A 14,166-nucleotide genomic window follows, 5' to 3' on the forward strand; every position below is an offset into this window, starting at 1 on the left:
AGGCCTCCAGGAAAAATCACAGGTGCCCTGGTGGCCACTCTGTCCATAATAATCACAACTGAAATGCGAGACGGAATCCAATAAATGTGTATGCTCTCTTTCAAAAGAAGTTCTTTTAGAAGATCTCTTCCAGAAAAGCTTCTTCCAAAAGAAGCCTGCAGTCTAGACACAGGGCTAGTGGTGGGGGGAGAAGCTAATTAGACCATTGCTCTTACAAGGTCATTGCTTAAGATGAAGTGATTTTGCTTTTCTATGAATCCAGCGGCAGACTGCTCCCAAGATGTGAGGAGTCGCCAGGGCCGACCTGAGCCCTTTTGGCACCCTGGGCCCGGGCACGCGGCACCGCCCCTGGACGCACTGCGCAGGCACAGGCCCACCCCCGAGGCACATGACGCATGTACACACTGGCCATGGCCGCTGGTGCACAGCCTGGAGCCCGCCCCCAGGGTGGATGGCACATGCACTGCCCAGCCTGGCCTGGCGGGCACTGCTGGCAAGCGTGCCAGGCCGTGCAGGGCCTCGCAGCTGTGGGGGGAAGGGTGCTGATGGCTGGCACCGCAGGGCTGGCGCTGCGGGAACCGGGCGCGCAGCGCCTGATGGCAGCTGTAAGGGATGCCACGCGCTCCTTACAGCTGCCATCAGGCACCCTTCATCGGTTGGCGCCCCAGGCAGCTGCCCGGTTCGTCCATGCCTCTGTCCAGCCCTGGGAGTCGCCTCTCCTTAATCTTCTTTGCTAAATTACACAATCTAAGGCAGGTTTTCTAACCCTTTGATCCAATGGTGGGCAACCTGCAGCCTGAGAGCCACACGTTTGGCCCATGAGATCTTTGTTGCCCACGCGCCCGGTTGCCAGATTCCACTGGTTTCCATCCACATCGTTTTTTCCCCCTTTTATTGGTATTAGTAACGTGACACACGCATAAAGCCAGGTCTCGTGAAGTGAGGGGCATGCTGATTGCACACAACCCTGACTTTGTGAGCCGTGCGCTCCCTCTGCATCCAATCAAAGCCCTGCTGCAGTTCAATCAGCACCCTCCGTGGATTCTAGGCACGCCAGCACCGTGAGCAAAACTAGCCTATCCTGGGAGAGCATCTTTGTTAGGACAATCTTGCGGCCCACTGAGAAGGAGGGAGGCTCATGTGGCCCGCTCACTAGCTTAGGTTGCCCATCGCTGCTTTAATCATTCTCATGGTTCTTTTCTCTTCCATTTATCTACATCCTCCTTGAGCTGTGGGCCCAGAACTGGACCCAGGATTCCGCCAGCAGTCACACCAGGGCCAAAGTTCTCTATTGTCACCTGAAAGTCCTCTGTTTAGAGTTCCCTAAGCCTAACCCTGTTTATGCATCACAAGATCACGGGAGCTCTTTTAACTACTGCCTCACACTGAGAGCTCTAGTTCAATTGCTTATCCACCACATATCCCTTACATTCTGTTTATTTTTATTGAAAATTGTCCTCTATTTTTGGGTGGGAGAGGGCAGAGAGAAGAGAAAAGAAACTCTACAGTTCAGGCTGTCTGCATCATTTCAACATTTGCTATTTTCTCAGAAACCAAAAACAAGGTAAAAATGGCATTGAAAGCCAAATGAAGCAGAACTGTTCTCTCATTTCATTTAGACATTTCCTGTCAAAGTTGTGCAAAAAATGATATTTTTGGCCACGGGTTCCTCATCTGTTTGGCTGTGGCATTGTCATTCTCTTGGCAACAGCTTCTCTTGGACACAGACAGACGCTGGATCCCCACCCCACCCACCCCCTGGAGCTAAAACCCAGTCCTTGGTGGACTCTTTGGGTACATCTACACTGCACACTTATTTCAAAATAGTTTTTCTGAAATAGCTTATTTGGAAATAGCATGAGGCCTCTGTTGAGAACCTGTGGCATAGCTGGAATGATTGGTGGAAGCGGACAATCCTCTAGTCAGAGCTCCAGTGAGTGGCACACTGGAGTCTTAGGGTGTGTCTAAACTACACCTCTCTATCGGCAGAAGGACGTAAATTAGATACATTGAAAGTGCAAATGAAGTGTGGATTTAAATATCCCATGCTTCATTTGCATAATCATGTCCTGGTGCTGTTTCGAGCAAGCGCCATTTCAAAACTGAAACCGTGGTTTAGACGCGGTTTTTCCAACAACGGAGCAGTTTTTCCTCACACAAGCAGAGAGGCCTTGTACAGTGGAGCACGGGATCTTTCAAAAAATTGCCCTGTTGTCGGAAAAAATGCGTCTAAACCGCGGTTTCAGTTTCGAAATGGTACTTGTTCGAAACAGTGCCAGGACATGATTATGCAAATGAAGTGGGGATTTAAATATCCCGAACTTCATTTGCATAATTCAAAATTGCACTTGCATGATTCGAAATGGTGCTTGTTCGAAACAGTGCCAGGATGTGATTATGCAAGTGAAGGGTGGGATATTTAAATCCTTGCTTCATTTGCACTTTTGAAACATCTAATTTACATCCCTCTGCCAACAGGGTACATCTACACTGCACGCTTATTTTGAAATAAACTATTCTGGAATAATTATTCCAAAATAGCTTATTTCAAAATAGAATGTCTATACTGCAAGAAAGACTCAAAATTAGTCCAAATCCATCTCTCTGAATGTGGATGTGCTCTCTCGATTTAGAGCCCCAGGAGGCATGGGGAGTGGCTATTTCAAAATAACAGCAGTGGCGTGTCTACACATGCCTTGTTTCCAAATAGCTATTTTGGAAGAGGCGTTATTCCTCATAGAATGAGGTTTACAGATTTCGGAATAAGCCGTCCTCTATTTTGAAATTATTTCAAAATAACGGAACATCTGTGTAGACACGTGCATTGTTATTTCGAAATAACGCTCATTCTCTCAAAATAACGGTCCAGTGTAGACACACCCTTAGCAGCTTCCCAGCTCTCCCAGGTTCAGCTGGCATCAGAGAGCAGTGCTCTAGGGACTCCCAGACCTGAGTTTGAGTCCCAGGCCCTCACACAGGCTGGGAAGCTGGTACAACTTGTACAATGGAAGAGCTGAGAGTCCTTGCACCAAATGATAAGCCCTGGAAGAGAATGGAATTGACTTCAAGCCAGGAGGAGCAGCATCCCCAGCACTTGCGCACATGGAATGAGCTTCTCCGTGCCCTGATTCTATGTGTGGGCTTTCCCAAAAGGAGCCTAAGGAAGTGAGGTGCCTAGAACTCTTATTGCCACTCAATGGCAAGTGGGTACCTGAACCCCTTTGAGTGGCAAGGACAGTCCACCCAGAAATGACCAAAAGTGGGATTAGGAGAAAGGGGCTGCAGGCAGCAAAGGGAGATGTGATCCTTCTAAGAACTCCCTGTCGAGGAAAAGGACAGCAGGAAGCAACATGGCAAGGTGTGTCCAAGTTGCAGCACCAAAGTGGAATTAAGGGCTCTACTTGTTTTAAGGAATTTCTAAGGCTCAGAGAGAGGCAGTGTGGGCAGGGATGTGATACGCATGTCAGATTTGTCTTGTTCGTTAAAAACCACCTGACTGGAATCTTCTGCATTTCCCATTCGTTTGCACTTTCCACTGGAGTCATTCGCCATCCCATCAAAATGCTTGTGTGAGTAAATAAGGGTTAGGGGCAATCGCCTTGAATTCCCCTTTCTGGAAGCATGGGGCAGCTCCACAGTATCTCAAATCCAGACCTTTGGATTGAAAACCAGCTGTAATCCCTTTGAAACTTAAGCTGACCCTTCCATCCATAGGACTTCCTGCCCCCACTCCCACCCACACCTGCAGACAGAGTAATCATACTACTAATGAACACTCACTTGTGATGGCAAATTAATGTGATGTAAACACATACTTCAGGGAACAGGTCCAGAAGTCCTCCCAGACCTCATTAGAACTTTGAAGTCAGATAAAGGGTATCTGTGTTCTCAAGTAAGGAAAGAGAAAGAAGGTCTTGATATGGATTAGATGCGGTTCTACCAAACTCTAACTATGCTGGAAAGAATTTGGCCGTTCAGCATTAAAAAAAGACAGTTTCCTTACATATCAGAGAGATCGACAGATAGATAGATACTCTCTCACCTGTGCCACTAGAACTCCAGAGGACTAGAACGGACATCGTATGGTTTTTCCCCTCCCCGTGCAGTTCTTGGGTGAGTTTGGCTTTATTATTTATATCAGGTCAGTGTGTTAAAATACCCCTATCCCTAGGAGGTGATGAATTGAGCAGCTTCGAGGGTACGCGTTCAGGTGAACGATTAAAATCAAGAAGCTAATTTAATTCAATCAACAGATTTGATTAAAGACCTAAAACAATTTCTCCAAGAAAACATAACATCAGTAATTTGTTTAGTTCTGCGAATTATTTTAAGGGTTTTCCCACTGTGTTTCCCATTCATGCACTAGATCAAGGAAGCTTTTTTTGATTTCAAATCCCCTGCTTCTCCTCCCGACTCTTGTCAGTCTTCATTCACTGGCATGGCTTTTAATTATTAATATTTTTAATCTCTGTCTTCTCCATTTACACCACAGCTATGTCCCCAAACAGTGTTCTTTCTTGCGTTAGCAACCACTTCCCAAAACTTAAGTGACACAAATTCTTTTCTGGTACCAGATGAAATGGTTAAGTTAGCCTGGGGTCTTGAAACTGCAGCTCAACATTGAAAAAAATTACAATATAATAATAGAGTGAAGTAGGATTCTGCATGTCAAAAATTTGATCTGTCTATAGCATAGATCTAATACCTTTCCCAGACCTGAAGAACTATAGGTACATAGGAAAGCTTGTCTCTTTCACAGAGAAGTTGGTCCAATAAAGTATATTAGCTCAGTCATCGTCTCTCTCTCCCACCCACACCCCCTATCTATCTATCTATCTATCTATCTATCTATCTATCTATCTATCTATCTATCTATCTATCTATCTATCTATCTATCTATCTATCTATCTCCCCCTGAAGCCAGCCTTGCCTCCAGCCTTTGTCCAGATTCCCGTGCAAAAGATGTCACCTGGTTCTCCTCCCCTTCCAGGCTCAGGTTGCAGAAAGAGTCAGCCATTGTGTATATGAGGGAGGCTGTCACACCAAAATTTGCATCGCTATTGGTGCAGTGCCCAGGGAAACTGAGGGGGTTACAACAGGCCAGTAGAACTCCCATGCAAGATAATGAAGCGAACCGAGCGAATACAACCCCCCACTTCGTCACAAGCCCTTCAATGCCTGTAAAGCTAACCCCGATTAACCCTTCCTGCATGTTTCTAGGCAAAAGGGAGGCAGAGTTGGAGCTGACATTGAACACTGAGGGGTGCAGAGGGAAGTGGTCACAGGCCCTAAAACAGGAAGAGGTTTTTGCAAAGAATCGCATGTTCCTTGAGGCTTTCTCAGCTATTTTTGGCACCACTGTTTGCTGATGGATGGGGATTTGCAATAGGCTGGAAAGAGAAGATTTTATGACTTCATTTCTCTGCTTGTTTATGCAGGTGCCATATGCTGTACTCACATTAACGAAAGGGCCATGCATGGTTCTGGGAGGGAGAAAAGTGTTTTCAGGTGAGAGGCAAGGAAGAGGAGTCGGAGGGGCCTCCATCTGTAGCAGAAGGGAAACTCCCAGCCAAAGGGAAGGAGACTGCGATGAAATACTAAAGACAAAGTCTTGCTCAGCTGAGGGCAGGCAGCAAATTGTCCTTTGACTACCTCTCTGTTTCTCTTCCATGGTTACCCTGTGTTCGAATCACAGTTTCACTTAAACCAATTCCAGTTCCGTTCTTGCATCTGAAGGGTTCCCCAGCTTAATGGCAAAGGACAATCGTAGCACGGTGACCGATTTCCTTCTCTTAGGACTGTCTGACGATCCCCAATTCCAGCCACTCCTCTTCCTGGTCTTTTTAGTGATTTATCTCACCACCTTCGTAGGGAACATGACGATCATGGCAGTGATAAAGGCTGACTCCCAACTTCACACACCCATGTACTTCTTCCTTTCCCAGCTGTCCTTTGTCGACATCTGCTATTCTTCTGTCACCGTCCCTAAAATGCTTGAGAATTTCCTAGCGGAGCAGAAGAAAATCTCTTTCCATGGCTGCATTGCTCAGATATTCTTTTTCACTCTGTTTGTTGGCGTTGAGATCTTCACACTCTCGGCCATGGCTTATGACCGATACGCAGCCATTTGTGACCCATTGCATTACATGGGGATAATGAACAAATGTTTCTGTGTCCAGGTGGTGTTCAGCACGTGGGCTTTGGGTTTCTTCCATGCCCTGATAAACACACTTCCTGTGCTGAACCTGCATTTCTGTGGACCCAATGTAATCAGCCATTTCAGTTGTGAGCTCCCTCCCTTACTACAACTCTCCTGCACAGAAGCCACCATCAATAAAGTGGTGCTTTTTGCAACTCTAGTAATATTTGGCCTGAGCTCTTTCCTCCTCACCCTCATCTCCTACATGCATATCATCTCCACCGTGCTAAAGATACGCTCTGCGGGGGGCAGGCAGAAAGCCTTCTCCACCTGCAGCTCCCACCTCATTGTGGTGGGGTTATTGTACCTGACAGGCTTCTTTCTGTACATGAAGCCAAACACAGATTCTCCGTCAATGCCAGACAGACTCATCTCCATCCAGTACAGCATCTTGACCCCCATGTTAAACCCTATCATCTACAGCCTGAAGAACAAAGAAGTGAAAACGGCGCTGGGGAAAATGCTCCAAAAATTCAAGTTCCTCAAGTAATGTTAGTATTATCCAGTGGGGATGTAATAAAGACTTACAGAAGAAATGTTGGACAAGGACTGATTCCATATTGTGACCCTACGTTATATAGACTAAGAGTGTGTGTATATTGATTGACTTTAATTTAATTCAGTATATTTATTCCTATAGTGGAAAGATGGTCTTTTCGATCATGACTAACGAGATCTGAGTGAAATTTCTGGTTCTTGTCTTGTCACCTTGGGAGTCATTTACACTACTTAGGTGATGGAGGTCCACAATTCCCATGATTATTAAACTGGCAGGTGTGAGATTTTCCTAGAAGATAAAGGGAATTGTCTTCTGAACCCTACTAAAAATCAATGGGATTTCCGAGCCCTACACCTTTTGGAATCCTTAAAAAAAATCCAAGCCTAAATTAATGGGAGCTTGCCACATGATCTTCATTGCTCTATAATATTAGTGTGAGTTGGGGATCGATATCTGGTACCTTTGAAAACCCCTTTCTTCAGCTCCCATGGGTAAGTTGAGGGAAATAATAACAACTTTCCCTCACTCCTTTCAACTCTTGTTTGAGTAGTCTTGTGGTAACTGGGCCAAAAAATTTACCCCCTAATTAGCTGTGAAAAGCTAGTGAAAATTCATAAAGATTCAAAGTAACATCAGATGTTGATGGGTTAAGAGAAACAGAAAGACTGAAGAGGTACAAACAAAAAGTTTACTGAATATACCCAAAGGCTGGGTTAATGTCATGCCTGGTAAATAAGGGTATGTCTACACAGCAAAGTTATTTTGAAGTAACTTTCCTAGCATCTACACAAGCCAACTGCTATTTCAAAATTAATTCGAAACAGTGGAGGGCTTATTTTGATATTGGTAAAACTCATTCCACGAGGAATAACACCAATTTCGAAATTGCTATTTCGAAATAAGCACTGTGTAGATGCTTATTTCGAAATAGGAGGCCTCCAGCCCTTCCCAGGATGCCCTCGGGCCGTCCTGGCCACAAGGTAACTTCTGACCTGATGCCCTGCCGGAACCAGTTCCGGCTGACCTTAAATGCGATTCAGTGCCCAATCAGTGTGGACGCGCTATTTCGAAATAGAAAAAAGCTACTTCAAAATGCATTTTGTGTGTAGTCGTGTTATTTCAAAATTAGATATTTCAAAATAACGCTGTAGTGTAGACAAAGTGAAACCAGGATCAAGGAATCAAAATTGTTGTGTTGGAAGTTAGGTCTAATTGGTGGACATAATTACATAGACATGCTCTATTGTGCCCATCGTTGCCCTACGTGGTCCTTCCAAGACGAGTAGTTTAGGGAAAAGCTGGTTATCATGACGCGATGTCTTTGGGGGTTGGACTCAATGAGGGGGCTGGACTCGATGATCTCCTGAGGCCTCTTCCAACCGTAGGGTTCTATGACTCTCTGACTCCAGCTGGTTGGAGAATGGGAAGGTGCAAGTTTCACCACCATGGCTGCTACTCCCAACATCTCTGGGATCCCCAGACCTTCTTCATCATAATCCCGGGAAATATCCTGAGCAGATGGGGTCAGAGAAACTGAGCCAGATGAGTTTTCCACTTCCTTTGGCTTTGGCTAAATGTCTAATATCACTGTGGACGTGAGAATCTGTTTCCCTCCCCTCTTCATGCATCCTTGCCCTTTCCTGTCCTATTTCTTCTCTCCCCTAGCCCTCGCCTTTGTCCAGCTGGTAGTAAAAGCCTGGCTGGACCAGACAAAACTGGGGGTTGGAGAATTTTGGTTTTTTTAATATTGGGGTAAGCTTGAGACCAGAGAGGCAGCTAAATGCAATGACCAAAACATCCCAATGCCCATTCAAGTTTGCCAAGTCTCCCAGTGGTTGGTAACCCCATGGGCTGAGCCATTGTTTATCCAACAGCGAGACGGCAAGTAAGAGAACCAGGAACAGCATGTTCTAGCTGTGTTGTTCTTTTCTTTCCCCCATTTCGCGTGCTTGTCTTGTTTGGTTTTCTAGGGGACTGGAAAGGTCTTTGATGACAGCAACAGCTTCAACCCATCTCATCCTACTTCTCTGTGCCCCAAGAAGGACTCCGTTATTCCCATTTTGAATATCAGCTAGAAGAACGTTGCACCAGGGGGGGTTTCTTTGAAAAATTCTCCAGCTAATGGGGAAGGGAATGCAGGATCTTGTCGGCATGAAATACTGACTTGAAACTTTGTATTTCAAATGCTTTTCAATGGGTTTTCTTCCCCTCTCACTCTCCCTATTGCTAATAAAAAGTCCCAAAGCTGTTTAGCAGTGTGTTTGCTCTAATAGGATATGTCAATCTTGCACCCTCTTTCAAGAGAGGGATGCAAATGAAGACGTTCGAAATTGCAAATGAGGTTTACCTGTTATTTCGAGAGAAGACCCTTCTCTCAAAATAACCGCTTCTTAACAGCGTCTGTTATTTCAAAATAGTTTTATTTTGAAATAGCGCCATAATGTGAATATGCAAATGAAGTGTGGGATATTTAAATCCTGGCTTCATTTGCAATTTCGAATGTCTTCATTTGTGTTCCTCTCTCAAAAGTGGGTGCAAGTGTAGACATACCCATACCGAGCAGGCTGAAGTCTGTGTATCACCAAAGCCCGAACTGGGTTTAATTGTTTCATGTTGGACACTTGCAGGGTCATGTGAACACTTGGGCTGAGATGGACCTTTTCAGATCAGCATCGGGGGGTTGTATTTAAGTTCCTTTTGATTTCCAGGGTATGTGAGTGTCTAACTCCCTTAGGCTCCCTTGATAATCCCAGGCTATAACACCCACCACCACTTGTGAGTTTGATTCTTCTTCTTCTTGCAAGGGCTGACAGGGTTCTTGGTTCCATGCACAATGTGATCTGACCAGTGACCCTGGGCCATATGGATCTGTCTACACAGCAAAGAAAATCCCATAGCAGCTGATTCAGGTCCAGAGGGCTCAGTCTGTCTCAGGCTCTGGCTTCCACCTTGCAGGGTCCTAGGACCTGAGCTGCTTCCCACCTCATACACCTGCACAGCAATGAAACAGCCCCACAGCCAGCCCTGGGCAATATAGGCCAGCAATGGCTGTCCAGTTGCTGTGCAGACAGACCTTAACAATGACTGGGGCATCAGATCCGCAAAATGCAAATCGTCTCAGGCTGCACATGGCCCTAAGGAAATACTAGATCCATAGAACATGAAGGTTGGGAGAGACCTCAGGAGTCATCGAGTCCAGCCCCTGCCCAACGCAGGTTTTTGTCAGGACTTAAAAACCTCTAGGGATAGAGATTCCACCCCTTTCCCTAGGGAACCCAGCCCAGTGCTTCATCATCTGTTAGGGAAATAGTCTTTCCTAATCTCCAACCTAGACCTCCCCACTGCCACTTGAGCCCATTGCTCCTCTTCTGACATCTGCCCCCACTGAGAACAGCCTCTCTCCAGTCACTGGTCTCCATTTAACGTTGATTTGTCTCAGACTACTTTGTTTTGAAGTCAGTTCAACAAAGGGGACCAAAGTATTTCAGTTCAGGAATGTTGACATGTTTTTTCAAATGAAAAAGACAGAGGGAAAATAAGTCGTCATTTTCAAATTGAGCATTTTCAGAACTATTTTATTTCATTATCTCTGTCTTTATCTCTGTCAATAAATAGATACGGGGTTTAATGAAAATATAGAAATAGATATAGGGGTGTGAGGGTGTGTTTTCAGAACAAAAATCTAATGCTGAAACACTAGAATTTCCCGTGATGAAAGTTTTCATTTTTACGATGCAAAACTCATAAAGATAAACAGAACCATGGGTTTATTGTGTGGCTGCACCTTTATTGAATAATTATTTCGGAACCATTGTGCTTGGAAAACATAGGCCTTTGCCTAGGACTTTCCGCAGGGCGGTGTGTACCTCTTTGTTTTTCAGGCTGTAAATGATGGGGTTTAGCATCGGCGTTACAATGCTGTATTGCACCGTGACTAGCTTTTCGAAGGAGGCCCCCGAGGCTGGTCTCAGGTACTTGCAAAAAGCTGTTCCGTAGAAGAACAGAACCACAGTCAGATGGGATCCGCAAGTGGAAAAGGCCTTGCGCCGCCCCTCCGTGGAGCGGATTCTGAGGATTGAGGAGATTATGAGACCATAAGAGACAATGATCACAGAGGAGGAAGCCAGTCCCACAAAAACACTGGAGGTGAGAACCACCACCTCATTGACCATGGTGTCACTGCAGGCGATATGCAGAACTGTGGGGATTTCACAACAAAAATGATTGATTTTGTTGACCTGGCAGAAGTGCACTCTTAGGATGAGAAGGGTGTTGACCAATGCAACAGTAAACCCAATTTTCCAAGCCCCTCCGGCTAGCTGGATACACACCTCTTTGCTCATGTTTTGTATGTAGGTCAAAGGGTGACATATGGCTTCGTAGCGATCGTATGCCATGGCAGAGAGCATGAAGATCTCTGTCGTGCCTGATGCCAGAAAGAAGAACATCTGGACGAGGCAGCTGTTGATAGAAATCGTTTTCTGCACTGCGAGGAAATTCACCAGCATCTCTGGGACAGTAACTGAGGAATAGCAGATATCGACAAAGGACAAGTTACTCAAGAAGAAATACATGGGTGTGTGTAAGTGGGGGTCTGCCCATATCACCAATATGATCAGCATGTTCCCCAGAAGGGTGATCAGGTAAATAACCAAAAACACCAGGAAGAGGAACATCTGGACCTGTGGGTCACTGGAGAGCCCCATCAGAATAAACTCAGTCACTGCCGTGTGATTCTCCATGCTCACTGGTTGAACAAAACACTAACCTGTAAAGAGAAAAACAAGAAAAACATCCGCAGACATGAAGACTGAGGCTTTCAAAGGAGAACGTAAGAACAGCCACACCGGGTAAAGGTCCATCTAGCCCAGTGTCCGGAATTTCAATGACCGTTCAGCGTCCAACACCCCTCAATACTCTTGAAACGCGGAGTCAAAAGTGAGAAAGTGTAAAGCAGTGGATCCAGCGTGTCCTTGCTCTGACAATTAACAAAAGATCGATGGATAGCCAAAGCCCTGTCTGAAGGTTTCTTGCAAACTGAGCCATGGTAGGTCAGCTACCTACATGGTTACCTTCACCTAGCAGGCAGAGCATCAGGACTGCCAGCAGTGAAGTGGGATTATGGCCGTGGTTCTCAACGTGTGGACCCTGGATCACTAGCGGTCTGCGACCATTTCACAGATGGGCTGCCAGCTCAAGTTCTGCCCTCCCCCCCCCCCTTGCAGCAGGGAGCCTGCGCTGGAACTCTGGATGGGGGAATGACAGCATGGGAAAATGCTCACCTGGAGGCTTTGCCTGCTGTTCCCGTTGGCTGGAATCGTGGCCAATGGGAGCAGTCCGGGGCACATAACCAGATAAGCATCCCCCATCCCTCTGCTCTGCATCCCTGTGAGGCACACCTCACCCACCAAGATCCCACACGCCCACCCTGCTCCTGCACCCTCCCTCCTGACCAACTTTGCACCCTCAGCCTGCTCCTGCACCCAACCTCCCACCCAGACCCCTCACCCTCAGCCCACTCCTGCACCTAACCTCCTGGTCAGACTCTCCCCATTTTGTCTTCATGGGTCTGCGGAAAGGTCTACATTGAGCAGGGTGGGCAGTGGGCCAAAACGTTTGAGCACCACTGGCTTATGGACTGATCAAGAGAAGGGCCAGGGTGGAAAAGATTTACAGACTGAGTATAGCAGGTTCTTGCTACTATTAGTCAAGTTATATAGTTATATTTGTTGGTATCAGTGAAGAAGAAGAGAGAGGAAGGGAGAGGGGGAAGAATTTGATTATTAATCATTCCAGTGAACCTCACAAGTTGTGAGCCTGCTTCCCCCATCCTTACTCAAGGGGAGTGGTCTCACACAATCTACACAATCCCGTTGCCATTCAATGGCCATTCTTCAAAATTCCGGACTTTTACCATTTACACCAGGGACTATTAACCAATGGAGCCATTTGACAGACGAGTTCTCCAGCACTGTAAAACCTCTGATCGAGGCTGGAAGTCTCTCTGAATGGTGTGTCTGAGGGCAGCAATAGGTTTTTGGACCAGCTACAGAAATGACTGAGTGGAATTCTATGGCCTGTAAGATGCTGAATGTTACAATTGTAGCTACAAGTAGCTATGTGACCTCCACTTTCCCCACTCCATTTGTCTGTGCTTAAAACTGGAAAATGATAAGAACCCATGTGTTTAAAGTCCTTTGAAATTTGTAGTAGAAAATATAGACACACCACTGTTAGATGAGACCTATGCCCCAGTGGTTTGTTTAGTAATTGTGCAAGGTAACATGTTCAAAAGCGCCCGTTTTACCGACAGTTCCTGTTACTGCTAAAGGATTTTACTAAACTGTGGGTGGTCATACATCAGAAGGGACAATGAGAGGTCCTCAAGACCCGTACCCCTGCCGTCACAGCAAGACCAAACACCATCTAGATTATCTCTGATAGATGGGGCTACTTAGGGCTACTTGGGACTACTATATGGTGGGTACATAGCTGGCTATATAACCCTTCTCAGAGAGAAGTTATTAACGGTTCACAGTCATGCTGGAAGGGCATCACAAGTGGGGTTGTGCAGGGGTCTGTTTTGGGACCAGTTCTGTTCAAAATCTTCATCAATGATTTACATAATGGCATAGAGAGGACACTTATTAAGTTTGCAGATGATCCCAAGCTGGGAGGGATTGCAACTGCTTTGGATGATAGGGTGATAATACAAAATGATCTGGACAAATTGGAGAAATGGTCTGAGGTAAACAGGATAAAGTTTAATAAAGACAAATGTAAAGTGCTCCACTTAGGAAGGAACAATCTGTTTCACATACACAGAATGGGAAGCGACTGTCTCGGAAGGAGTCCTGCAGAATGGGATCTAGGGGTCATAATCTAAATATGAGTCAGCAGAGTGACACTGATGCAAAAAAAGTAAATATTATTCTGGGCTGCATTAACAAGAGTGTTTTAAGCAAGACACGAGAAGTCATTCTTCCGCTCTGCTCTGCATTGATTAGACTTCAATTGGACTATTGTGTCCAGTTCTGGACACCACATTTCAGGAAAGATGTGGAGAAATTGGAGAAAAACAACAAAAATTATGAAAGGTCTAGAAAATATGACCTATGAGGGAAGACTGAAAGAACTGGGCTTGTTCAGTTTGGAAAGGAGGCGACTGAGAGGGGACATGAGAGCAGCTTTCACGTATCTAAAAGGATGTCACAGAGAGGAGGGAGAAAAGTTGTTCTCCTTGGCCTCTGAGGACAGGACAAGAAGCGATGGGCTTAAACTGCAGCAAGGGAGGTTTAGGTTGGACATTAGGAAAAAGTTCCTACCTGTCAGGGATGGTCTAGATGGTGCTTGGTCCTGCTGCGAGGGCAGGGTGCGGGAGTTGATGATCTTTCAAGGTCCCTTCCAGTTCCAGTAGTTTGTGATTATCTAACCTGCTCTCCAGTGATGAAGATTCCACAAACTCCCA

General features: G+C 45.8%; 3 protein-coding genes across 3 annotated transcripts in view; 2 read left to right on the top strand and 1 right to left on the bottom strand.

Annotated features, from left to right (window-relative positions):
• The window catches only part of LOC102462711 (olfactory receptor 14A16-like), a 93,015-nt gene that overhangs the window by 18,717 nt on the left and 60,132 nt on the right, over window positions 1–14,166 (top strand). The window lies entirely within an intron of this gene.
• On the top strand, window positions 5,258–6,689 carry LOC102459559 (olfactory receptor 5G9-like). Its single transcript, XM_006122766.3, has one exon. It carries the CDS (start codon window positions 5,751–5,753, stop codon window positions 6,687–6,689), a length of 939 nt encoding a protein of 312 aa, XP_006122828.2. The 5' UTR covers window positions 5,258–5,750.
• LOC102459785 (olfactory receptor 5BS1-like) lies at window positions 10,496–12,056 on the bottom strand. The gene has a single exon (XM_075911861.1). The coding sequence runs from the start codon at window positions 11,438–11,440 to the stop codon at window positions 10,496–10,498; it is 945 nt and encodes a 314-aa protein (XP_075767976.1). The 5' UTR covers window positions 11,441–12,056.

This window comes from Pelodiscus sinensis, chromosome 30, assembly GCF_049634645.1.
Source record: "Pelodiscus sinensis isolate JC-2024 chromosome 30, ASM4963464v1, whole genome shotgun sequence".
NCBI classification, from domain to species: domain Eukaryota; kingdom Metazoa; phylum Chordata; order Testudines; family Trionychidae; genus Pelodiscus; species Pelodiscus sinensis.